Genomic DNA, 24,451 nt, shown 5'->3' on the forward strand with positions numbered 1-24,451 from the left:
CCCCTGGGTCTGACCTGTCCCCACAGCTCCCAGGTCTGCATCCAGGGCAGGGAATTGATGTCACCCATTAATTCAGTTGGTACCGGGCACCTGGTGAGGGCCAGGCTCTGTGCGGGAGCCCAAGAACGCCTGAAGAGAGACACAGTCCTGGCCTCGGGGTCTCTCATGGGATAGACAGGACATCTCCTGACCATTACCAGGTGGTCTGGGCCTGTAACAGGTCCGAGCAGAATGTCAGTGCCCTTGGGGACCCCCAGGCTGAGGGGCTTCTTGAGTAAGGGATGGATAGAGGAACTGGGTCCCAAGGGATTGGCGGAGTTTGCCATGGCTGCTGACAAAGCCAATTCCATGCAAAGAGGCTGCAGTCGCCTGTCACAAAGGGCAGCGTTGAGCATTGAGACTAGGAGGGGATGGGGAGCAGACCTCGACTTCCAGAGCTGGTGGTTGGCACTGAGTGAGTGCTTGTAGAAAGACGGGGCCAACCCCTCGGGGCTGAGCTAAGAGATGGAGGGGTGCTTGGGCAACCAGGGGCAGTGAGCTGAGGAGTCAGGTTCTTCCTCAAAGCAGTGAAGAGGCTGTGAGGGCTTGAAACCAGGGAGGTGCCTCCACATGGCTTTTGGCCTGGCATGCAGGGAGGTGGGGTCGGGGCTAGGCACACAGGTGCACCAGGCCCCCACAAGTGCCTGGTTCTTCTACACCCTGCCTTACAGACCAAAGGGACAACTTTACTCCCTTTCTCTCGGCTGGGCCAGGAGGTTGGGCCAGACAGTCTCCACCCTGCAGCCCCCAGGCAGCTGAGGACAGGGTAGCATGTCCTCTGACCACTCTGCCGCTCCCTTCTCTGCAGCCCTGAAGCTGTTTGACGATCCTGACCTCGGTGGAGCTGTCCCCCTGGGTGACCCCTTACTGCTGCCAGCTGCTCCCCAAAGTGGCAGAGCCACACCCCATGAAGGCCACAGGGAGGCCTCCGAGGAGCTGTTCAGGTACCACTTGTCTCCAGTGATGCTTCCCCAGGTCGGGGTGTATACCACGGAACCACAGACTCTTCCCCGGGTGGTAGCACTTTAGCATCCTTGGGCTCTGAGGGAGGGAATCCTGACCCATCAAAAGTGAGAGCCCAGGACTTCCCTGGTGGCCCAGTGGCTAAGACTCCAAGCTCCCAATGCAAGGAACCGAGGTTTGTTCCCTGGTTAGGGAGCTAGATTTCACATGCTGCAACTGAGACCTGATGCAGCTAAATAAATAAATACATTTTTTAAAAAAGGTGGGAGCCTGTGGATGAGAGCTGATTGGGAGGCAGTGAAGGGGATTCAATGGAAAGGCTGGAGGGAGGGGTCAAGGGAGTTAGCCGCTTAGCAAGTTCTAGAAAGAACTTCATTTATGCAAGCAGTTTATATAAAAAATAATTATATGTAATTCCAAGAGCAAGTATAACTGGCATAAATAGGTTTGAAAACAAAAATGACTCGTGGTAGCGTGCAGCTCACCCGCAGGGAGCAAAGTCCTGATGTTCTGGACAGCAGCAGGGGCCCATCAGCAGATTTTACAGTGGGGAACGTGTTAGTCACTCAGTCACGTCCAACTATTTGCTACCCCATGGACTGTAGCCTGCCAGGCTCCTCTGTCCATGGGATTCTCCAGGCAGGAATACTGGAGTGGGTTGCCATTTCCTTCTCCGGGGGATCTTACAGAAGGGAGAATGAGATTTAATCTGTTACAGGGAGGTTGATTGACAAAATGTGCAAGACTGATTGCCACAGGGTACATGCTGTGCCTCAGACAAGGTTGCCAGGCTCTTTATGTGTTATCTTACTTGATCCTCATAAGAGCATCCTCTCCCCACCCCCATCCCCCACCCCCCACGTAGGTGCTATTATCTCCTTTTTACAGAAAATGGAGGGTGGGAGAGGTAACTGGCCCAAGGCCATAGGTCCCAAGTAACAGGATGAGGACCCAGGTCAGCCTGCCTGAGTCTGGTCCTCCCACCTTGCTGGGACCCTGAGCGCTCGGAGGAGGAGAGGCTGGCAGGCTGCCTGCCGCCTCGGGCCCGGCAGGCTCGCCCTGGGCTCGTGGGGCTGCCTTCTCAGCACCCTCGGCACCGTGTATCCCTGCCTCCCATCGTCACGTCATCCACGTCCCCGGGATGCAGACTGAGCCTGGCGATTACAGGACGCTGAGCCATCTCTTTCCAGGAACAGTTACATGGCGCCGGCCGGAGGTCCCAGGAGACTGTCATCCACACCCTCGTTAGCAGCCATGGGCTGTTAGCCCCCCTGAGTGCCTGCCAGGCCTGAGTCACCGCGACGGCTCCTTGTCATTACACGTCCCTGAGGCCCCGGGCAGCTGTTCGCTCTCATCCTTGCGTCCTCGCCGTGGATGTCCTGGCAGTGCTCCTCCCTGGGAGAAACTGGGACTGTTGCCTCTGAGGCCCAGGGAAGGTCAGCCCAGGAGCCTCTGCTGTCCTAAGGATGAAGTGTGTCCTACAGGGGCGGAGCCAGTGGGACATTTGGGCCTCGTTTGTATCAATATTAAATCCATTACACATACATCCCAGTGTGACCTCAGCACAAACACACACACAGGCTCATACCCCACCCAGTGCGACCTCAGCATACAGACACACACACACACACATACATCCCAGTGTGACCTCAGCATGCACACACCCACACACACACATCCCAGTGTGACCTCAGCACACAGACACATACACACAGACACACATACCTCCCAGTGTGAAATCAGCGTGCACACACACACATACTGCAGTGTGACCTCAGCACACAGACACACACATCCAAGTGTGACCTCAGCACAAACACACAGACACACACCGCAGTGCAACCTCAGCACACAGACACATACACACAAACACACACACATCCCAGTGTGACCTCAGCACAAACACAGACACATACCATGGTGCGACCTCAGCACATAAACACAGACACACATACATCCCAGTGTGACCTCAGCGTGCATACACACAGACACATACCACAGTGGAACCTCAGCACACAAATACACACACACAGACACACATACATCCCAGTGTGACCTCAGCATGCACACACACACACACACACACACACACCCCACAGTGCGACCTCAGCACACAGACACACGCGTGTGCACACACACACATCCCAGTGTGACCTCAGCATGCACACAGACACACACCCCCCACAGTGTGACCTCAGCACACAGACACACGTACACACACACACACATCCCAGTGTGACCTCAGCATGCATACAGACACACACACCCACACCCCGCAGTGCGACCTCAGCACACAGACACACGCATGCACACACACATCCCAATGTGACCTCAGCGTATAGGCGCACGTGCACACACACACACATACCCCAGTACAACCTCAGCCTGCACAAACACACACACAGACACACACAGACATACCAGAGTGAGACCTCAGCACACACACACACACACACACACACACTTTCAGACCGCATTCTGCAGAACGCTGGGTTGGGGGTGTTGAAAGGTATCACCTTCAAAGGCTTCCTGTAGCCACAGGGCTGGGGCAACACCAGGGTTAAGCAGGACTTTCTGCACCTGTACTGTGTGGGCATACGTGGCTCGAGGGGAAGACCACATGGCATTTCACGTTCCAGTTGGTCCCTGGGACCCTCTCGTAAGTAATGACTCCTACATTCCCCAGGCCACTCTGGAAGTCACTGCTTTAGAGAATGTGAGTCTGTGGCCCTGCCTTCACTCCGTCAGACATCTGGCGAAAAAGCAATTACCCTCTTGAGAGCAGGAACCATATTTTGTTTTTCTTTGTGTGCGTCCTGGGACTCTCCAGGTGGTGATCAGGTGTCTTTATGATGAACTTTCTCATATTCTTTCATCCTCCAATGCTTTCCTCACCCATTCATTCCACAGCTGGCATCAGCCCTCCCGAGCAGTATTGGCGGGGGGAGCATTTGAATAGGGTTTGGAGTCTGAGACAACCCCATTCCTTCTTGCCATGGGGCCCCAGCTTTGGTATTCAGTTGAGCTCTGTCCTCTGCAGGGACCTGGGGAGGAGGAGTGGGCCAGGGGTCTTCAGACCTCTCTCCAGCCCCTCAGTGGTTGGCCTCACGCCTTCAGGGCCTGGAAGAGAGGGGAGCTGAACCTTGCATCAGTGGGAGCTGTTTCTAGCCATGACTCAGGGAACCCAGGCTTCCCTGGTGGCTCAGTGGTAAAGAAACTGCCTGCAGTGGGGGAGATCTGGGTTCGCTCCTTGGGTCAGGAAGATCCCCTGGAGAAGGAAATGGCAACCCACTCCAGTATTCTTGCCTGGAAAATCCCATGGACAGAGGAGCCTGGTGGGCTACAGTCCATGGGGTCGCAAAGAGTTGGACATGACTGAGCGATTAACACTTTCACTTTCAGGGAGCCCAGTTGGAAATGGGGTGCTTGGTGAGGGGTGCTGGGTGGCCACCTGGATCCCCAGTGCAGCTGCCCCACCTCCCAACTCAGCAAATCCAGCTTCTGGTTAGCTATGGAGCATCACTGCTATGCCAAGCAGTGTAAATCCTGAATTCTGATGCAAGCTTTTAGCTGCCACTGTTTCCCTGTTTGAAAGTAGTTCAGCCCCTCAGAGCTTTTCCTGGGCACGCAGCCTCCAGTGGAGGACATGGGATGAGCCAGCACCTGTCCAGGGGAGCTTGAAGAAGGGCAGCCACTTGGAGGGAGCCGGGACAGCTGAGCTGAGCTCGCCAGGAGCAGCCTGTCTCCCAGTAATGCCTTCAGGGATTGCCTGGAAGTCACTCCTTCAAGGCTTGGCATGGGCCAGTCGCTCTGGGTCTGAAGGACCCCTTTTTGCTCACTTCTCTGCCCTCCATAGGAAGCTCTGCGCTCTCCTGGTGGGTCTGTGACCCATCACGGGAGGTTGACCCGGCAAGCAGGCAGGTGACAGCTCCTTCAGTAGCTGGTACCTGGCAGTCAGCCCCTCCCAGAAAGGGCACCTCCACCCTCATGCAGGCTTCTTGTCAGGTCCTGTGTGGCCAGGAGTTGTTCTGACCAGAGGCCCCGCCCCTCTGCTCCTGCCTTTACTCAGCCCAGCCGGTGCCTGAGCTGGATCTAGTTCACAGGTGGGGAGATGAAGGGCCAGGCAGGGGGGAGTGGCAGGATGAGGAAGGGAACTGCACTCTGCCTGCTGGACTGTGTGTCTTGCATATGGAATTACAGCCCTGTGGGGGTGATGCCGCTTGTTCCCATTTGGCAGATGGGGAAGCAAAGCTTGGAGAGGCCATGTGGCCCGTGTGAGGCCCCCTGGTCTCCTGCCTCCAGTGCCTGTGCCCTCCCTCCCTCGTCCCCAGCTGGCTGTGGCCCCCGGCTGGGCCCTTCATCTTTCTGTGCCCCTAGTTTTCACATCTGCAAAATGGAGCTATTATCTGCTACCAGACAGTGTCTCGTGATTGTTGTTGTTCAATTGCTGAGTCGTATTTGATCCTTTGCTGCCTTTGTGGACTGCAGCATGGCCGGCTCCCCATCCTTCACTGTCTCCCAGAGTTTGCTCAGATTCCTGTCCATTGAGTCATCTAACCATTGATGCTATTGATGCTGTCTAACCATCAGAAAAGTTATGACCAACCTAGATAGCATATTCAAAAGCAGAGACATTACTTTGCCAACAAAGGTGCATCTAGTCAAGGCTATGGTTTTTCCAGTGGTCATGTATGGTATGGATGTGAGAGTTGGACTGTGAAGAAAGCTGAGTGCTGAAGAATTGATGCTTTTGAACTGTGGTGTTGGAGAAGACTCTTGAGAGTCCCTTGGACTGCAAGGAGGTCCAATCAGTCCATCCTAAAGGAGATCAGTCCTGGGTGTTCATTGGAAGGACTGATGCTAAAGCTGAAACTCCAATACTTTGTCCACCTCATGTGAAGAGTTGACTCATTGGAAAAGACCCTAATCCTGGGAGGGATTGGGGGCAGGAGGAGAAGAGGATGACAGAGGATGAGATGGCTGGATGGCATCACCAACCCGATGGACATGAGTTTGAGTAGACTCCGGGAGTTGGTGATGGACAGGGAGGCCTGGCGTGCTGCGATTCTTGGGGTCGCAAAGAGTTGGACAGGACTGAGCGACTGAACTGAACTGAACCGAACCATATCATCCTCTGCTGCCCTCTTCTCCTTTTGCCTTCAATCTTTCCCAGCATCAGGGTCTTTGATTACTAGATGAATTAATGGATGGGAGATGGCTGTGATGTGTGGTAGCGCTGAGAGCAGGCACTCCCTTAGACAGAGTACAGAGCAGGGCGACTTTCTTTCTTGCCATTAAGGACTTGGGCTGGTCCCATGTGACTGTCACCCTGCCTTGACCTTCAGTCCCACTCCCTGATGGGCTGTCCGGTCCAGGGTGTGGCCAGCTCCAGCCCTCCGGGGTGGGGGGCGGCCTGTCCAGCGCACAGGTGGCCCACCGGGCGACACCATGAGTAGGCAGACCCCACCCCACCACTGCTCAGAGCCCCTCATTCATTCTTTCTCTTGCCAAACTTGGATCTGGATGAGAGCTCAGCTCCTGATGTCAGCCCTCCTGGTTCCAACTTGGGGCCCATCACATGCTGTCACCTCAGGCAGGTGGCTCAGCTTCCTGGGACTTGAGCATCCACCTCTGCTGGGTGAAGATGGGGCTGAACGTCCCCAGGGGTCGTCAGGGGATGAAACAAGCTCCTTGGCCCAGAGCAGGAGCTCCAAATGTGGCAGCTATTAACTTCTTGAGGTGCTGAAGGAAAAGTCACCTGAGGAAGCTGGCTTGTCTAGGGTGGGGTCCCCCAAGAAGCCATTCTGCAGAGGATACTAAGAGGCCAGCTCTCCTTATCCCAGGCTGTGGGGCTGCACGGAAGGAGAGGCCTGCCCTTCCTTTCCTCCCCAGGGGCGGGGCAGGCGGGAGGGCCAGGCTGGGGGGGTGGCGTGTGGCAGGAGGGAGGGGGGACAGTGCCCTGCGGGGCCCTGCAGTGGCCGGGGAACCTTGTTCCTATCGCAGCAGGCTCTGCCCAAGGACTTCTCCCTCTGCTTCTCTAGAGTTGAAGAGGACTTGGACCAGATTCTGAACCTCGGGGCTGAGCCCAAACTCCAGCCCAAGCCCCGGCCCAAGCCCAAGCCTCCAGTGGCCGCCAAGCCAGCGCTGCCCAGAAAGCCAGCCATGCCCCCCAGAGCGGGTCCACCTGAGGCTGCGGCCACACAGCAGCGGAAGCAGCAGCGGCAGATCCAAGCCATGGATGAGATGGACATCTTGCAGTACATCCGGGACCATGACGCTCCTGGCCAGGCTGCCCCCAGCCTCTTCTGACCAACCCCCAGCCCCCAGGCTGTTCCTGGGCCAACAGACCCTCTCCCGTAGAGGGGTGCCTGGTGAGGGGCAGGCTTTGCCCTGCAGGGCCAGAACCAACCTATTCCCAAGGGAGGGAGGGTGGAAGCTCAGATCAGAGGACCCCTGTACTGCCTTCTTCCTTGTTATCAGGGCCTGCGGGGTCATAGAACCCTGCACAATGCAGAGAGCAAGGTCACCAGAGGAACTGGAACCTCAGTTGTCTCAGCCACTTGGATGGGAGGGGGCGACACGTGGGAGGCTTGTTCACCAGGAGCCCAAACCCCCAGGATGTCATGGGACTGTGGTGGAGGGGCAGGGAGGCTCTGCTCAGGGCAGGGAAACTTTTCTGCCCACTCGTGCCCACCGAGTCTGGCAGCCCTAGCACAGGAGGTGGGGTGCCCTGGCCAACTTGGGGTTGGGGTAGGAGTCTGCACGCCAAGGCACCTGCAGTTTCCAGTCAGCACAGCCCCCAGAGGCCTGCAGGCCACGGGAATGTCCCCAGGAGAGCGATGCTGAGTGGGGGCCTGGCTGGGATGGCTGGCCCTGAGCCGCCGCTGCTTACCAGTGCGCTGAGCAGGGTGCCTTCCTTCCCGTGTGCCAAAGCTCGAGGGAGACATCAGGCCTGGCCCTGCCCCCGGGGTGTGGACGGCCTGACAAAGCTCTCCGTCTCCTCCCCCTTCCTTTCCTAGGGCAGGCCTGGCCAGACCACAGCCTTCTTGGGTCTCCGGCCATAAGACCAGTGTCCGCCCTCGTGGCTTCGAGCAGAGTGGGCTCCACGTCCTCTGGGTCCACCTGTGGCCCAGCTGCCCCTCCCTTTCACAGCAGGCCTGGGCGGGCTGCTCTCGGGCTGCTCTTGAAGGCTCCCTCTGTCCAGCGGTAGAGTTTTCTGTCAGGTCTCCTCGCCGTCCTCAGGGTCTGGACTTGCTCTCTGGCCTTCCCCCTGTGGGAGCCCCCTTCCCAGAAGCAGGAGCCCTGGGCCCGGCAGAACCAGTCAGTGCCTTAGACCTCTCCTCGAGACCCATGCCCCAGAATAGGGGTCAGGGCATGCTGCCGCGCTCAGGAATACCTTTTTTGATACATTCTTCACATTCCGAGTTACTTTTTAAGGAAACACAGGTTTTTAAGGAAATGCAACCATTGTATTCCCTTGGGTTGTGCTGTTTGACAAGAGGATTGGAAGGTAGGGTTTGGGGCTAGGACCCCAGGCCCTTCCTGATCAGGACCAACAGCCAACCCTGAGGGAGTGCCCCCACCGACCAGGGCTGGTGTTAGTCTCTGTCTGTAGCACCCACCCACCTGTGCCAGGACCCACAGGCAGGTGGGAGCACTCAATCTGTCCTGCGTCTCATGCACCCTCGTGAAAAGGCCATCGGCTCCCCCCACGTGTGCCAGGGTGAGAAGAAACAGGTGGCTCCGGGGGCCCCCTCTCCCCGCCTTACCTTGTCCCGAGGGTGCTCTCTCTGGGGACCCCCCAGCAGTGCCACCCCTCTTCTCTCTCACCGCCAAGCCTTCACACCCCCAACCCTCAAGCATAGGTGGACACCCCCACCCTGCCCTGGGGTCTGCACCTGTCTGACTGCAGGCTTGGGCTCTTTGGGCTCTTTCCCCTCCCTGTTCTCTCCTCTGGGCCTGTCCCTCCCAGGTCCCCTCCTCTCCACTGTGCCCCACTCCCCCATGTGACATAGGAACAGAGGATGTTGCTGGCAGGAGCCCAGTGTGGGGAGCGCTGGTGCTCCAGTGGGGGTCACAGGCAGAACCCACCACTCTGGGGTGGCTTTGTCCACTGTGAGCCTGGCCTCCTCCCAGGTGGCCAGCCACTGGGACCCCCTCAGCAGAGACGCGTGCCTCAGGATACAGATGTTCTGTGACCTACCAGCCAATCCAGGACCCGGTCATCCAATAAAAAGTCCGTGTCGAGGCTCATCCCCTGTTCGTTAGTGGCGATCTTTTCTATGCCCGGGCTGACGGGGGACCACATGGAGGCTGTCGTTACAACAGTGGGCTCAACAAGGGGAGCTGCCCCAGAAGGACCTGGGGTATGTAGAGGCTTCCAGGCTGCTGCTGGACAGGGAGGGGGCAGGCAGAGCGAGGATTCCCATGTATAAACGTAGGCAGAGGGGCCAGAGCCCCAGGCTGGGTGGGGTCATCAGTCAGTAACTGCTCAGCCAACACTGGCTTGGAAAGAGGACTTTTCCCTTCTCCAGACCTCATACCCCTCTCCTCAGTGTGGGGACTGGTCTGGGCTTGACCAGGCCATTCTGAGGCGCTTTCGGCTCTGACACCAGACAGCCCTGCCAAATACACGTATCCCTCCATATCCAGACCTGCCCTGGACTCTGCTCTCCTCCTGGAGTCAGATTCTGACATGCCATTTCCTGCCCGGGATCCAGAGGTTCTGAGCAGACAGCTCTCTGGAGACCTAGAAATGTGTCCCTGGGAGCCAGGGAGCTCCACGCAGGGCAGTCCATGAGCCCACCTGGCCTCCCCCAGCTACTTGGCTTTGGATCTTGCAGCTAAGCTCCGAGTGGGGACGTCGTGGTTCCAAGGGACCAGCAGAGGGGCTGTTCTGAGAAGGACTGCAGAGCCCACAAGCCTGCAGCGGAGAGCTCACCATAGAAGGAAAGGGAACATCATGGAGGGCAGCATTTGTTTGTTTAGAAGCCGTGTGAGCCCTGTAGACAGGATGTACCGGCTGCTGCGGGGGCCCCCCACTTCTGTCCCCCATTGTTCCTCTCAGGAAGCCGGGAACTCCGGCCTGTTCTCCTGGAAAGTCCCCATCGTAATGCCTGACCCCGCCGGGCCGGGAGTCAAGCTCCACGGGGGCATGACAGACTCCGGTAACACCCTGGAGCCCACCTCCGTGTGCCCTGGGGCGGCCCCGAGGCTTGAGCTCTCCCACCAGACTCAGAGGAGCCAGCAGAAGTCCAGGTGCCTCTCAGGGCTCCATGGCCCTCATGCCCAACGGCCAGTTTGGTGGTGTTGATAGACTCCGTGCGGTGGCTTCAACCATCGGTGTTAGGCTTTGTCTCCAGGGAAACCTTGTGTGAAAGTCACACTCGTCTCTCCAGTTCACCAGCTGCCCAGCAGAGCATCACCTGCGAACAAGAGAAGGGAAGCAGAACTGCCTTCTGGCCAGTGGCCCTGGCTGGACAACAGGCGCCTCCCAGCGCTGCTGCATCTCTGTGTGGGCTGACGGCCGCCCAGAGCAGGCGTGGTCAACGCCCAGAGCCCCCTTGAGTGATTGACCTCTTGGTGTTAAGTTATGGATGGTGCCGTTCAGTGCAAACTGTGATCGCTCCAAACCCTTCCCTGAGGCCTCACAGCTGGGGCCAGCTGACCAAAGGGCCAGGCTTCGTGGGCCTGGGGGGGTGTACGTTCAGCTCAGCTATATGATGTCCCCTCGCCACGCAGTGCTGAGTGAAGAGACTTCCTTGGGCCAGGTAGACTGTAACGTCCTATTTGTGTCTGGTCACTCCAGTTCATCCCAGAGGGCCCCCTGCCCAGCTCAGCCTTGCCTCCAGCCGCGGGCACCGATGTGGACGTCCAGGCATCTTGCTGTGTTTGCTGTGGTGAAGGGGACCCAGGTGTACAACCTGGTGCATACACCATGGAACACAGTGCTCATGCCTCTGTTCTGGCTTAACACAGCTCTGGCCACCAGTGAGAGTCAAGGGGGTTCATTTCTCAGGCCGCACTCAAGGTAGAGCTGCACTTCTGGAGCGGGGATTATGGGCTCAGCACATAGCCTCGGTAAGCAAGAATTCCTGGTGACAACTTTCACAGGTGCCGATGCTTCTTTGCTAATTCAGCAAATATTTGTAGCAGCAGCCTCCAAATTCCTTTTTAAGGAAAGCAGGGTTAACTTTCTCCAGTGCAGCTAGCCACTCACGTCTGTTTCTTCACATGCCAAGTTTCATCCAAAAACACTTTAATGGCAGCTACTGTGTGCAGGCACTGTGACCTGTGGCACCTGGGGAATCAGATGGGTTGAGGGACGGGAGAGATGCAGGGCAGCCCTTCCAGTCTAGAAGCTCCCCATCATGTTGGGCACCAGTCAGTTTGGTGAATAAGCAAACGCAGGGAGCGAGAAAAGTGCACAAAACGCAGCACGAAGCAGAAGGAGGCAAAGACTGTGGAGACCTTGGTGTTCCAGGGACGCAGGGCAAGAGAGATCAGGGCGGCCCAGCCAGTGAACGTTTCCTGCAGTACCTGTTCCAGGCACGGTGGAGGATGCAAAAAGGGGAAAACATGAGCCATCAAAGGCAAACCCACCATGAGTAGGTTCTGTTCTGTTCTCTGGGCCACCTGCCCAAACAGCAAACACAACTGCAACTTGCTTCCTCCCATGCAGCCCTCTTTGCCCGCCCCCTGGCCCCTGCTGGTCCAGCACACACCGTTTTACATGCCACGTGACCCCTGTCCTTGGTCACTGTTCGTTTCCTAGGGTGGCTGTGGCAAGTACCACCAACTGGGTGGCTTTAAACAGCAGCAGTTTATTCCCTCTCAGTTCTGGAGGCCAGAAGTCTAAAATCAAGATGTCGGCAGGGCTGTGCTATCTAGGGAGAATCCTTCCTTGCTTCTTCCAGCTTCTGGAGGTTGCTGGCAATCCATGGCTTGTAGCTTCATCATTGCGGTCCCTGTCTTCACGTGGCCTCCTCCCTGTGTGTCTCTTGTCTTCACATCGTGGTCTCCTCCACATCCTTTCTGTGTCTGTGTCCAAATTTTCCCTGTTCTTGTAAGTCAGTCACCGGTGGATAAGGATTCGGTGGATCAGGACCACCGAATCCAGCATTACCTCATTTCCCCTTAGTTACCTCTGCAAAGACCCCATTTCCAAATAAGTTTGCATTCACAAGTTTCCGTGTGGACAGGAGTTTTAAGGGGAACACTCTTCCACCCATTTCAGTCCCAAAGGGTCTGGTACCTTTCAGGAGGCTGAGTTACCTGAGTGCAGAAGTGAGGACATTCTTATCTCCTGTATTAGCTTCCAGGCTTACGGGGTCCTATCTGGTACCATGTGGGCTTGGAGCTTTTTTATCACACCAAATTTGGGGAAATCTCCCCACCACTAACAACAGTCCTGGGTCTGTGTACATCGCTTGTGTCCAGTGGTGGGAGCAGGACGCACTGAGGATGTGACTTGTGGAGCCCAGGGCCTGACCCCCTGGGCCATCATGCTCCTCCTCCAGGGCAACGGCAGGCCCCCAGTGGGTCTGATGACCTCTTCTCTGAGTGGATGCCTTTCAGGAGTGAGCTGAGACAGGCAGCGTCCCACCGTGTCCTGTGCAGGCTGGGGCCTCTGTGATGGCCCTGTTGGCACTGCATTTCAGCAGCACCCAGCATCACTCCCACCTCCCACTCTGCCTGAGGAGGGGATGGGCGGGTCGGGGAGGGAGCCGGAAGGGAGGAACCTCTGCTGCACACGTTCCTGATGCCAGGGTTAGATTTCTCTCATCTGTGGCTGCCACCAGAAATGTCGAAACTTCCTCAAATCTTAGCAAGAATGACTCTAGAGCACCGTGTGAGACAACATGGAGACGGAGCAGCAGTCGACGGCTCTGGCTCACCGCGGGCGGGGACTCGCTCCCCCGGGGTCGCCCGGCTCTGAGGGCCTTTCCTGGGGACCCACTGTGCCTCCTGCTTGGAGCCCTGGCTCCAGAGCCTCCTGATGGCTTTCCTGGGCGTCTGCCCTCCCCTCAGCACCCATCACCCTCCCTCTGGGCCCCTGAGGAAGATGGAAGACAAAGCAGGTAGCTGGACCAGCTTCCAGAGCTGGAGAGCTGCTGCTGGGTAACTCGCGGGCGCCCGAGGGGTCTGCCTCGGCCTCAGTTTCCAAGCTGGTTTTCCTCCCTTGACGAGATTGCTCTTGGCTTCTCCACGTGTATGTTTCTGTTTTTCCTTTCTGTCTAATAGCCACTTGGCTCATTTCTCCCTAAGAAGGGTTCTCAGTCCCAGAGGACAATTTTTTTTTTTTTTTTGAGTGTAACAGCTAGTTTATTTTTTAAAACTTTTTATTTTGTATTGGGGTTAACAATGTTCTGATAGTTTCAGGTGAACAGCAAAGGGACTCAGCTATACATATACATGCATCCATTCTCCCCCAAACTCCCTTCCCATCCAGGCTGCCACATAACATTGAGCAGAGTTCCCTGTGCTATATAGTAAGTCCTTGTTGGTTATCCATTTTAAATACAGCAGTGTGTACATGTCCATCCCAGACTCCCTAGCTATCCCTCCTCCCAACATTCCGCCCTGCAGCCATAAGCTCAGAACAGCTAACTTCTTATCTACCTGTCTCTTGGACGACCAGGAGCAGCGAAGGCTCAGCTTGACCTCTGGCCTGAGGGCCTCCTTCTCCTGCCTGAGGCTCTAATGAGGCTCGGTCAGGTTGCATGAGTGACCCTAGGGTGGACATAGGATTGGAACGCTGGCCTCACAGACTATAAAATCTATAGACATGAAGATGGAAAATGTTGCACCACCTTGGCGGGGATGGGGGAGGAGTTTGGCAGGTTTTTAAAAAGCTGAGCATAGATTTACAACAAAGTCCATCATTCCCCCTTCTAGGAATATACCCAAAGAGAAAGGGAAATATACGTCCACACGAAGACTTGTGGACAAATACAGCAGCTTTGTTCGTCATGGCCAGAGTGGAACCACTCACAAAGTCCATCTATAGACTAGTGAATTGGTAAATGAAATGTGGAACAGGCACACAACGGAATAATACTCAGCAACAAAAAGAAATGACACGCTACAACACGGATCAACCTCAATAACATTACACTGAGGTAAAGAAGTCACTCTCAAAAGACCATATATCACGTGAGAAATTTCCAGATGACAAATCTATAGAAACAGAAAGAAGATTAGTAGTTGCCTGTGACTGGGGGATGAGACAGTGACCAATGGACACAAAGGATCTTTTGGGGGGCTGGGGAGGGGGTTGGGAAATGTTTAAAATTGGTTTGTTGTAATAGTTACACAATTCTCTAAATTTATTGAAATCCTTTAATTGTACTCTCTAAGGGAGTGAATTTTAAATTATACCAGTAATTTCTACCTCAGTAAAACCATTAAGAAAATTAATGACGGGAAAATGAAACAAGAAAAAAAAATCCATGGGCAGCAGAGGGCAGTGGCTGAAAGTGTGGACCAGCTCCTGGTTCTCCAGCCGCCTCACTGTGTGATCCTGGGTCAGTTAGTTACTCTCTCTGTGCCTCAGTTTCTTCACCTGTAAAATGGGGATAATAATTATACCTGCTTCATTAGGGTAGTTTTAGGGAGAAAGTTAGTGAATATTTGTGAACTTCTGAACCGCTATCTGCCCATCTGCCTAGAGGGCTGAGACAGTCTCCTCCTGTTATCTCACAGGGTAGGGATCATGAGAGAACCACATGCAAAACTATTTGTTGTTGTTCAGTTGCTAAGTCGTGTCCGACTCTTTGCGACACCGTGAACTACAGCACACCAGGCTTCTGCATTCTTTACTATCTCCTGGAGTTTGCTCAAACTCGTGTCCGTCGAGTCGGTGATGTCATCGGAGACCCACTAAGGGGCCCTGGTGCTGAGGTGCCTGGTGTCTGCAGGCTCTGGGAGGTAAGCAGGAGCCTAGATCTGGATGGGCCTTGGAAGGCCAAGGAAGCACAGTAGATGGAACATGCTGGAAGTGAGCTGTTAGAAGATGTCATTCTGATGCAGATTCCTAATAACCCCAGGAACTCATCCCTACAACCCCCACACTCCAGACCTGGTGCAGCCCTCCCCTCACCATGGAGACAAGGAAATAAACACCACACTTCCCTCTCCCGGCCCCGACCTATTGTTCAGAGCAACTGGCAGGGCAGGACTAGAAAGGGAAGGTCAAGGAGAGTTTTCTGGCAGCCTTGTGGCCTGATTGGACTGTGAGGAGGGCGTGAGGGGCCTCAGCACTGACACTCCTTCCTCTTTTCGGTTGGAGCCTACGCCACCAACTTCCTCATCATCCCTGGTTCACTCAGGGCAACTGTTGGGCAGAGGGTGTCCAGCATCCCCTTTGAAAAGCCACGCCCACAAAGGCTTACACACAGATGTCCATGGCAGCAGTTACTCAAAACAACCCCACCCACAACCAACAGAAACAACCCAAATATCCATCAACAAGACAATAGATAGACTTAGCAGGTACATCCATACAGTATAACGTGTGTGCATGCCTGCTAAGTCTCTTTAGTTGTGTCCAGCTCTTTGTGACCCTATGGACTGTAGTCCGCCAGGCTCCTCTGTCCATGGGATTCTCCAGGCAAGAATACTGGAATGGGTTGCCATGCTCTCCTCCAAGGGATCTTCCTGACCCACAGGGATCGAACCCAAGTCTCTTTTATCTCTTGCACTGGGCACAGGAGTTCTTTACCACTAGCACCGCCTGGGAAGCCCCCTACGGTACAACACTACTCAGCAATGGGGAAGAGACTCCTAGTAGATATAATGTAATGATGCAGATGGACCTCAAAACACGGGACTTTGCATTTTCTGTTCAATTTTACTGTCTTTATAACATATCAATATAAAAATAGATTTTTGTTTTTTAAGAAATGAGCCACAGTGAGAAAGTTCTTTAGTCCAGAAGACACTCAGCAGCCTCGGAGACCAGCTCTGTCTCCCCAGACCATGCCCTACTTTCAGTGAGCTTCGCCACAGCCTTCAGGTGCCCTGGGCTCCAGCTGAGGCTCAGTGAACATTTGGTGGTGGAAGGGGCTTGTGGTTCAGCAGACGTGCGAAATGGAGGGAAGAAGCTGGGGGCACATGAAGAAGGGGAGGCCCTGCCCCCAGAGTCCTCTGAGGAAATGAAAGGCCCAAATCCTCGAGGCCTGGAAGCCCTGGGCGCTGACCAGCATAGTTCATCAAAAGCTCTCTCTCCTCCTCCAACTTCCCTTTTTCTTTCCTGTAGCCCTGTGTTGTCTGGGGCAGGCAGATGTGGAGAACTTATCACAGGCAGTTCACCACCTTTCAGAGGCAGGTGAGATTGCCTGAGCAAATCCGTGGATTCCCTCCCCTCGTGGAATGAGGCTGAGGGCCTCAGGATCAGAAAAACATGCCCAGGCTGCTCCCAAGGGCCTCATCAAGCCCCAGGGGCTTGGACTGCAAGGGCCTTGATGAGAGCCTTGCTGGGAGAAGACCTAGTGGTCCACCTGGACCCCCGGAGCAGTTTTCAGGTCTCAGTGCTGCCAGAGGTGCCCACCAGCTCTCCCTTCAGGTTGGAAAATGCACAGAACCTTGCTTGCTGGGGTCAAGGAAGTGCTTTGGCAGAGTTCTCAAGGGCCAGAGAGGAGAAGACTGCTTACCGAGCCTCTCATAGAGCAGTAGGTAGGTCCTGGGGGTGGGGGTGGCTCTTCCTGCTGCAGGCTTTGATCAGAGAGGGGGAAGGTGTTGTGTGCTGTCCCATGGTCACATGAGCATGGACACACTGCGTGGTTACAGGCCAACAGCTTTACACACGGCACCTCATTTTCCCTTAATCTAAGCTGAAAGCGTTATTATTACTAATTAGTGAGAAGCAGTCCGGCTGATGCACCTGCCTGTTCTTGAAGTCATTTTTTCTCTTGACATTGGTGCCTTTGGGCTCAGCTTGAGGAGGACTCCTTTAGATCTGAGGCTCAAAGGTTCCAAGTTTAGTTGAGGGAGAAGAGTGAAGCGTGTGTGTGTGTGTGTGTATGTGTGTGTGTTAGTCACCTGCAACCCTGTGGACTGCAGCACACCAAGCTCCTCTGTCCATGGACTTCTCCAAGCAAGAATACTGGAGTGGGTTGCCATGCCCTCCTCCAGAGATCTTCCTGACCCAGGGATCAAACCCTGGTCTCTTGCATTGCAGGCAGATTCTGAGCCACCAGGGAAGGCCAACAGAGACTGAATCCAAGAGTGGAGTCTCCAGGCTCAGGTGGAGAACAGGACAGCAGACCAAGAGTTAAAAAAGACAGAGCTGGGGCTTAAACTTTCCATCCAGCGCCCCAAGCCGACCCCTTCCTCTCCTCCCCCACTGGGGCTTCATCTTCACCTGCCACTCAAAGGTAATCCTTCCTGGGCCTGGTCTTAGGAGGGACTTACTTCACTGATAATTATTTCTGTTTCTTCCATGAACATTAATCTGCTCAAGCTTTTCTAATTTTTTTCAAGTTAATTTTGATCCTTTATATTTTCCTAGAAAATTGTATACTTCATCCAGATTTCACATACATAACATACTCTCTTTTAACTCTAAAAATTATCGTCATGTTTGTGGTTATGGTCCAATTTTCATTTCCAGTGGTGTTCTCTCTCTTTTTCTAATTGTTTATATTCATCTGAAATTTATCCTTTTCATTTTATCAAAGAACCAGTCTTGGGTTTTAAAGATCTGCTTTACCTCTTTTTTCCCCATCTAATTCGTTCATTTCTATTTTAGCTTTATCTTTTTCTCCTTTTAGTTTTTTTAGTCACATTTTATTTTCCTTTTTGGTTGTTAATTTTTAAAACAAGCCTACAAAATTTCCTCTGTCAGAGTTTTGGCTCCGTCCCATAGATTTTATCACATAATGTTCTTGTTTTCATTAATTTCCAAGAAGTTTTTATGTGTAGTTTTTATTTCCTATTTAAAACTGAAAAGCTATTTTAAATACTAGTAGTGTTGGTATGTTTGTACTTTTGTTTCCAAGGTTTTAGCACAATTTTTATTATCTCTTTGTAATTCATTTCTAGCCTTATTGCATTATGACCTCAGAATGCAAATCGGTATGACTGCGACTTTCTGCAATTCAAAAATCTTTCTTGGGACTTCCAGTCCAGTGGTTAAGTCTCTGTGCTTCCAATGCAGGGGATGAGAGTTCCATCCCTGGTCAGGGAAATAAGATCCCACATGCCATGCAGCACAGCCACACACACACACACAAATCATTTTTGGGATCTAGATTGTAGCCAAATTTCAAATGTTCCATAGATATTTTAATATATATATTCTATCTGTAGAACATATATACATATACATAATCTTGAAAGTATGGATTATATTTCTTAGAATTCCGTATCCTTGTTTTCTCTGGGTGCACTCGGCCTTGAGGTGGGGAATGTAATCATCCCGCTGTCAGGACGGCCTTCTCCAGTCTTCATGGGAATTGGTCAGCGTCAGCAGTGGTTGAGGCACAATGTTGGTTGTGGCCTCAGAGAGATGCTGAGGGCTCCCTTGAGGAGATGACCTCACGTTAACCGAAGGAGCTCATGGTCCTAGGTGGCTCTTGTCTCAGGACTTATGCTCCAAGCCTGCTTTTTATTGTGTGTGTGGTTCGAGCCATTGTCTTCACAGAGGTTCCTGGCCTCAGAGGCATGGGTATCAGGGTGGGCACTGATAGTATTCCCCTTCAACCAGGAGGGAAAACAGCAAAGGGTCCAGCCCGCAAGCTTTCCATGCCAAGTTGCCAGGCTCCACCTGCCATGGAACAGGTGCCCTGGAACACCTGTGTCTCTTGGATGGCAATTGGTTCTCTCTGGGCTCCTGCCAATCAGGCCAGCAAGAACTGGTGATTTGTTTTTCCTGTGGTCAGACAAGTCCCAACATAGTTCTTTTCAGCAAGCCTGACCTCTCAGACTTCCGAAAAACAGGTGCTTTTCAAGACTTCAGCATTTATGTGATTCATTCCTGTCCCCTTTATGGTCAGGACCAAATGAGAGTACTAGGGAGGAGCTGCTGCTGCTGCTAAGTCACTTTAGTCGTGTCCGACTCTGTGCGACCCCGTAGATGGCAGCCCACCAGGCTCCGCCGTCCCTGGGATTCTCCAGGCAAGAAGACTGGAGTGGGTTGCCATGTCCTTCTCCAATGCATGAAAGTGAAAAGTGAAAGTGAAGTCACTCAGTCATGTCCGACTCTTCGCGACCCCATGGACTGTAATCCACCAGGCTCCTCCGTCCATGGGATTCTCCAGGCAAGAGGACTGGAGTCGGTTGCCAGTGCCTTCTCCACTAGGGAGGAGAGACACTGCCTATTTGGGGCCACGGGGGTAAGGTTCAGAGAACTCCTCAAGAAAACTCTATATTTGAAGGATGGGGAACTTCACGGGATTGCAGAGGGCAAGATGAGGGTAGTGTAGGATGTGGCCAAGACTGAAGAGTGGTTTTCCTTGGGGGAGCAGTGGGTGAGGGAAGGAGAGTGAAAGTTTCAGAAGACTGAAAACTTTCTCTTAATGAGTGTAGGCTTTCCTTTTGGGGTGATGAAATGTTCTGGAACTAGATGGTGTAATAATTATACAGCATTGTGAAAGTATTAAATACCACAGAATGGTACACTTTAAAATGGTTCAAGTGGTAGACTTTATGTCTTGTATATTTTAACACAGACACACATACGTGTTTCTAGGACCTGATGGAGGAACAAGCCCAGTAAGGAAGGTAGCCTTGCCCTGCCTGGCCATGAGGCCCAGGCGTCATCTGATGATGGAGGCCAGGGGGGTGATGTGAAATCTGAGGGGCTATGGAGGATGGAAGCTGTGAAGCCAGTAAAGGCAGAGGGAGGCAGTATGTTTTTACAGCCGATGCTGAATCCTGGTAAGAAAGGCCATTGGGAGTATAGGCCTCCCAGGTTTTGTGTGTTTGCTTGTTTCCTGGGAATGCTAAGGGCTGGGACTTGTCTTTCTTGGCTGCATCTAAACTGAAGACAGGCTCTCCCCTGGTTTGGCAGGAAATATTTGAAACTATTGCCAAGACATCTGTTTCATTTTCCTTGGCAACAAAAGGCATCCTGAGAGATAGACCCAGGCTTGCAACTGGGAGCATCCGTAGTTCTTTCTCCTTTTCTCCCATGGGAGTTTCAGTGGAAGTTCCCAAGCTTGTGTTTAGAGAGGGTCAGACCAGAGGAGCCTGAGCTACAGAGAATCCAGTGTTAGGGGAGAGAAATGAGCAAATGAGGGCAGGCAGCACAAGCAGGTGAGGCCCCAGAAGGTCCTGAGAATCTGAAGTCTGGGAGCAGACTCCCTCTTGGAGTGGGGGAAGTAGAGACCCCTCTTCTCTGTGACCTTAACTTCTGAAATGGAGAAATTGGGGAAGCAGTCTAGGAGAACGAGCAGGGGTTTTGGCATCAGACTAGCTGGTCTTGAATCCAGCTTGTTTACTCTCTATGTGACCTTGACTTTACTCTCTGTGTTCACGTCTGTATAAGGGAGAAGTAATATCTACATCACAGGTTGGTTGTTGGGATTAAGTGAGGCCACACAGAGTGGAGCACACTGGAGGGTCTAGGAAAATGCTTCCAAATCCTCCAGAGAACTGGGCTGGAGAGTCCTCTCTGTGCCCAGTCTCCCAAATGAACACGAGGGTCCTGGAACTGACCGTTACTTTTATGACAGAACTCCCGATCCAGGGCTGTCCCTGGGGGTTGTTTAAAAGGAGGGCGGCTTGTACATGAGCTGAGAGAAGCAGAGTACAGGGTATTGACTGAAAAGCTGAGAGTCAAACAGCTGAATGACCACTGAGGGCAGTAGGCTGCCTCTCAGACCATTCCCAAGACAACAAAACCCAGTCCCACTCTGGACCAGGTTCCCAGGGAACAGAGATAGAAAAGATGGTCCCAGCTACATTCCTGCCTTCTAGCACCCTCCCTGAGTTTCTCGGAGCTGTAAAGCCTGATGAATCATTTAAATATTGAAACATCAACAAGGCTGATGGTAGTCAGTTCTCATGAAGACAGTCTGCAGGTCCCACCCGTTTAGGAAGTTTTGCACTTTTCAAGGGCAACTGCCTTGGAAGGCCCTCTAGGGAGCAGTGTATTCAGTTCCTACTGAGTCGCCAGGACCCTTCCCAGCAAGCCCAGCAAGCTCACCTTGCACCACATACCACCGTTTCCATTTTAGGAAGATAAAACTATTTCTCTGAGGAGGTTGCATGGCTGGGAAGTGGCTAAGCTGGAGTTGGAACCCACCTTGGTGCTGCCATTTAGACTTGGGTTCCCATTAACACCCAGCCTACAGATTGGGCCAAGCATGGTGACTTCACAGTTTTTTTTAAAAAAACAGCTTTATTGAGATATAATTCACACACTGTACAATTCGCCCATTTAAAGAGTACAATTCAGTGGTTTTTGTCACATTCACAAAGTGGCTCAATCACCACCACAATCTATTTTAGAACATTTTCATCATCTAAGAAACCCGCAACCCTTAGCTGATTCCCCCAGCTCCTTCAGCCCTAAGTAATCATTAATCCATTTTCTTTCTCTATATTTGCCTATTCTGGGCTTTTAATACAAGTGGGATGAATGTATATCACTTTTTATTTCTTGCTTCTTTCAACTAGCATGCTGTTTTCAATTCTCAGCAGGTTATAGCATATATCAGTACTTCACTCGTTTTAATGGCCAAATAATATTCCATTGTGTGATTAGACCACATTTCATCTCCCATTCACCAGTTAATAGGCATTTGAGTTGTTTCTACCTTTTGGCTATTCTGAATAATGAAAGTGAAAAGTGAAAGTGAAAGTGGCTCAATCATGTCTGACTCTTTGCAGCCCCGTGAACTATCCGACCCATTGACTTCTCCAGGCCAGAATACTGGAGTGGGTAGCCTTTCACTTCTCCAGGGGATCTTCTCAACCCAGGAACAGAATGCAGGTCTCCTGGATTGTAGGTGGATTCTTTATCAACTGTGCCATCAGGGAAGCCCATTCTGAATAATGTTGTTATGAATATTCATGTACAAGTTTTTATGCAGACATATGCTTTTATTTCTCTTGGGTATGTACCTTGGGAGTATACTTCTTTGGTAGATACTTCTTTTAGGAGTAGAATTGCTGGATCATTGGATAGTTCCATATTTAATTTTTTTAGAACTACCAAATCTGTTTTCCAAAGTAGACACACCATTTTACAATCTCACCAGTGGTATATGAAGGGTCTGATTTCTCCATAGCCTCCCCAATACTTATTAATATGTCTTTTTGCTTCTAGCAAATACTGGAATATGAAGTGATACCTCATTATAGCTTTGAGTTATATTTTGCTGATGACTAATGACACCAAGCATCTTTTCATGTGATTATTAATCATTTCATATCTTCTTTCAATACATATCTATTCAGATCACTTGCCCATTTTTATGGGGTTACATTTTTAATTATCAAATTCTAAGATTTCTTTATGTATTCTAGATACAAGCCCATTACTAGATATATGATTTGCGAATATTTTCTTTCATTTTGTAGGCTATCTTTTCCTTGATGATGTCCTTTGAAGCATAAAAATGTTAAATTTTAAGAAATCCAACTTATCTAGCTCCTCTTTGGCAGTTTATGCTTTTGGTGTCACAAACTTTCAAATTTTTTAAAGCAATATTTAATACAGAGAAATACGCCCATAACAAAATAGCAAGTGGTATTGATTCTTTTTCTGTTTTTTCAGGCTCACACTTTTAAAGAATGCTTATTTATTATACTCCATTCCAAAAATAATATGATGCCAGAACTTCTGTGGTGGCACAGTAGATAAGAATCCACTGCCAATGCAGGGGACATGGGTTTGATCCCTGATCCGGGAAGATCCCACATGCTGTGGAGCAACTGAGCCTGTGTGCTACAACTTCTGAACCTGTGCTCTAGAAGCCTTGAGCCACAACTGCTGAGCCCGCATGCTGTGTCTATTGAAGTCTGCGCTCTCTAGGGCCTGCGAGCCACACCTGATGAGACCCCGTGCCACAGGCACTGAAGCCTGCGTGCCTAGAGCCTGTGCTCCACAGCAAGAGGACCTGCCCATGAGACGCCCGTGCACCGCAGCTAGAGAAAGCCCACATGCCGCAACAAAAACCCAGGGCATCCAAAAATAAATGTTCATAAATAAAATAAAGCAGTGTGTATACATGTAAAAAAAAATGTACACCACTTATGAAAATTCAAATGATACCAAAAGTGTACCATAAATTAAAAATTCTAGGCAAAAGGAAACCGTGTATCTGCAATGAAGCCAAGGAGAAAGTCAGTGTTGAATTATATACTGTAGAGCTTCCTAGTGACCAAAGCAAAGAGAAACTGTGATTATTTATAAGAGTCACAGGCCCAAGAGTTTAAAAACTATGTCTGTATCCTAGGGGAGGCATTGCGTTTCCTGGCACAGAGGCCTAGGGCTCTCTTAAAGGGAGGATATGTTCAGGCTTATTGGCTAGAGAAGAGCACATGTATAAGGTCCCCGATAAGCTGTCTCCTCCCAGCCCAATTCCCTTCCCTTTCTGTGTCCAGATCCACATCCCTTCCTCTGACAGCTTTCCCACGCACGGAACTGTCCCTGTTGCAGTCATCTTTTAAAAACCAAGTATGAGAATCTCACTTCCCCTCTTGAAATCCTTCAGTAGCTCCTGATTGCCTTCAGGATAAAGCTCAAATTCTTTAACATGACTTACGTGATAGGATATGATTTAACCCCAGCATATAAGAGTCATGAATTGTGAACCCTTCCCCATTCTGGGTCTCAGCTTATCAGTGCCTCCACCCTGAAGCCCCCACTCAGACCAACATTCTCTTAGTTTACTCACACTTCTGACAAGTGTATGCTTTATTTCCCAAGATGACAGTAGATTAAAAGCACCAAATCTAAAACAGTGTACAAGAGTTGTTAAAAAAAAAAAAAGAGAGAGTTGTTACAGGTGGGACATAGATTGTCAGTTTATCAACAGTGGAAGAGACTGATAAATTATAGAAGGCAAATTTAAATACACAATAAACTGACTAATCTAAAGCCATTTAATGCAGGCACAAATATTTCTGCTCATCCAACAGCTCTGAAGATTAGCCTATTATATAAAAAGTTGGAATTTGGACCCTTCGCAATGATAAAGTTAATGATAAATTCTTTTCATGGTACTCTGTTGTAAGAAGGCATGAGGATATGGTGTTGTTCAGAATGATTTTCTTATATACATTTTTATATACATTTAAAAAATATTTGTTCTTGAATTAATAAATTATTAGTTATAAAGAAAACTTGGTTCTCCAAAACAAAGCCTTCTCCTGAGTTTTACTAACTGAAGTTTGATTACAGAGGGAAAGGACAAGCACCCTCTAATTCTCTGAACCAATTTTTTTTTAAATAAAGTTTTTACAAGTGCAAGAGAACTGTATGTTTGTTAGAGAAAAC

At 51.5% G+C, this 24,451-nt stretch overlaps 1 protein-coding gene across 2 annotated transcripts in view; it reads left to right on the forward strand.

Annotated features, from left to right (window-relative positions):
- The window catches only part of HS1BP3 (HCLS1 binding protein 3), a 49,120-nt gene extending 39,865 nt beyond the window's left edge, over positions 1 to 9,255 (forward strand). For both annotated transcript variants that reach the window (XM_040224985.1, XM_040224983.1), the window contains exons 6-7: positions 848 to 983; positions 7,044 to 9,255. In XM_040224985.1, coding sequence (XP_040080919.1) covers positions 848 to 983; positions 7,044 to 7,311 — 404 coding nt within the window. In that variant the 3' untranslated portion in view covers positions 7,312 to 9,255. The remainder of the gene's footprint in view (positions 1 to 847; positions 984 to 7,043) is intronic.
- Positions 9,256 to 24,451: the final 15,196 nt, after the last annotated feature.

This window comes from Oryx dammah, unplaced genomic scaffold (genome assembly GCF_014754425.2).
Source record: "Oryx dammah isolate SB20612 unplaced genomic scaffold, SCBI_Odam_1.1 HiC_scaffold_25, whole genome shotgun sequence".
Classification (NCBI taxonomy): domain Eukaryota; kingdom Metazoa; phylum Chordata; class Mammalia; order Artiodactyla; family Bovidae; genus Oryx; species Oryx dammah.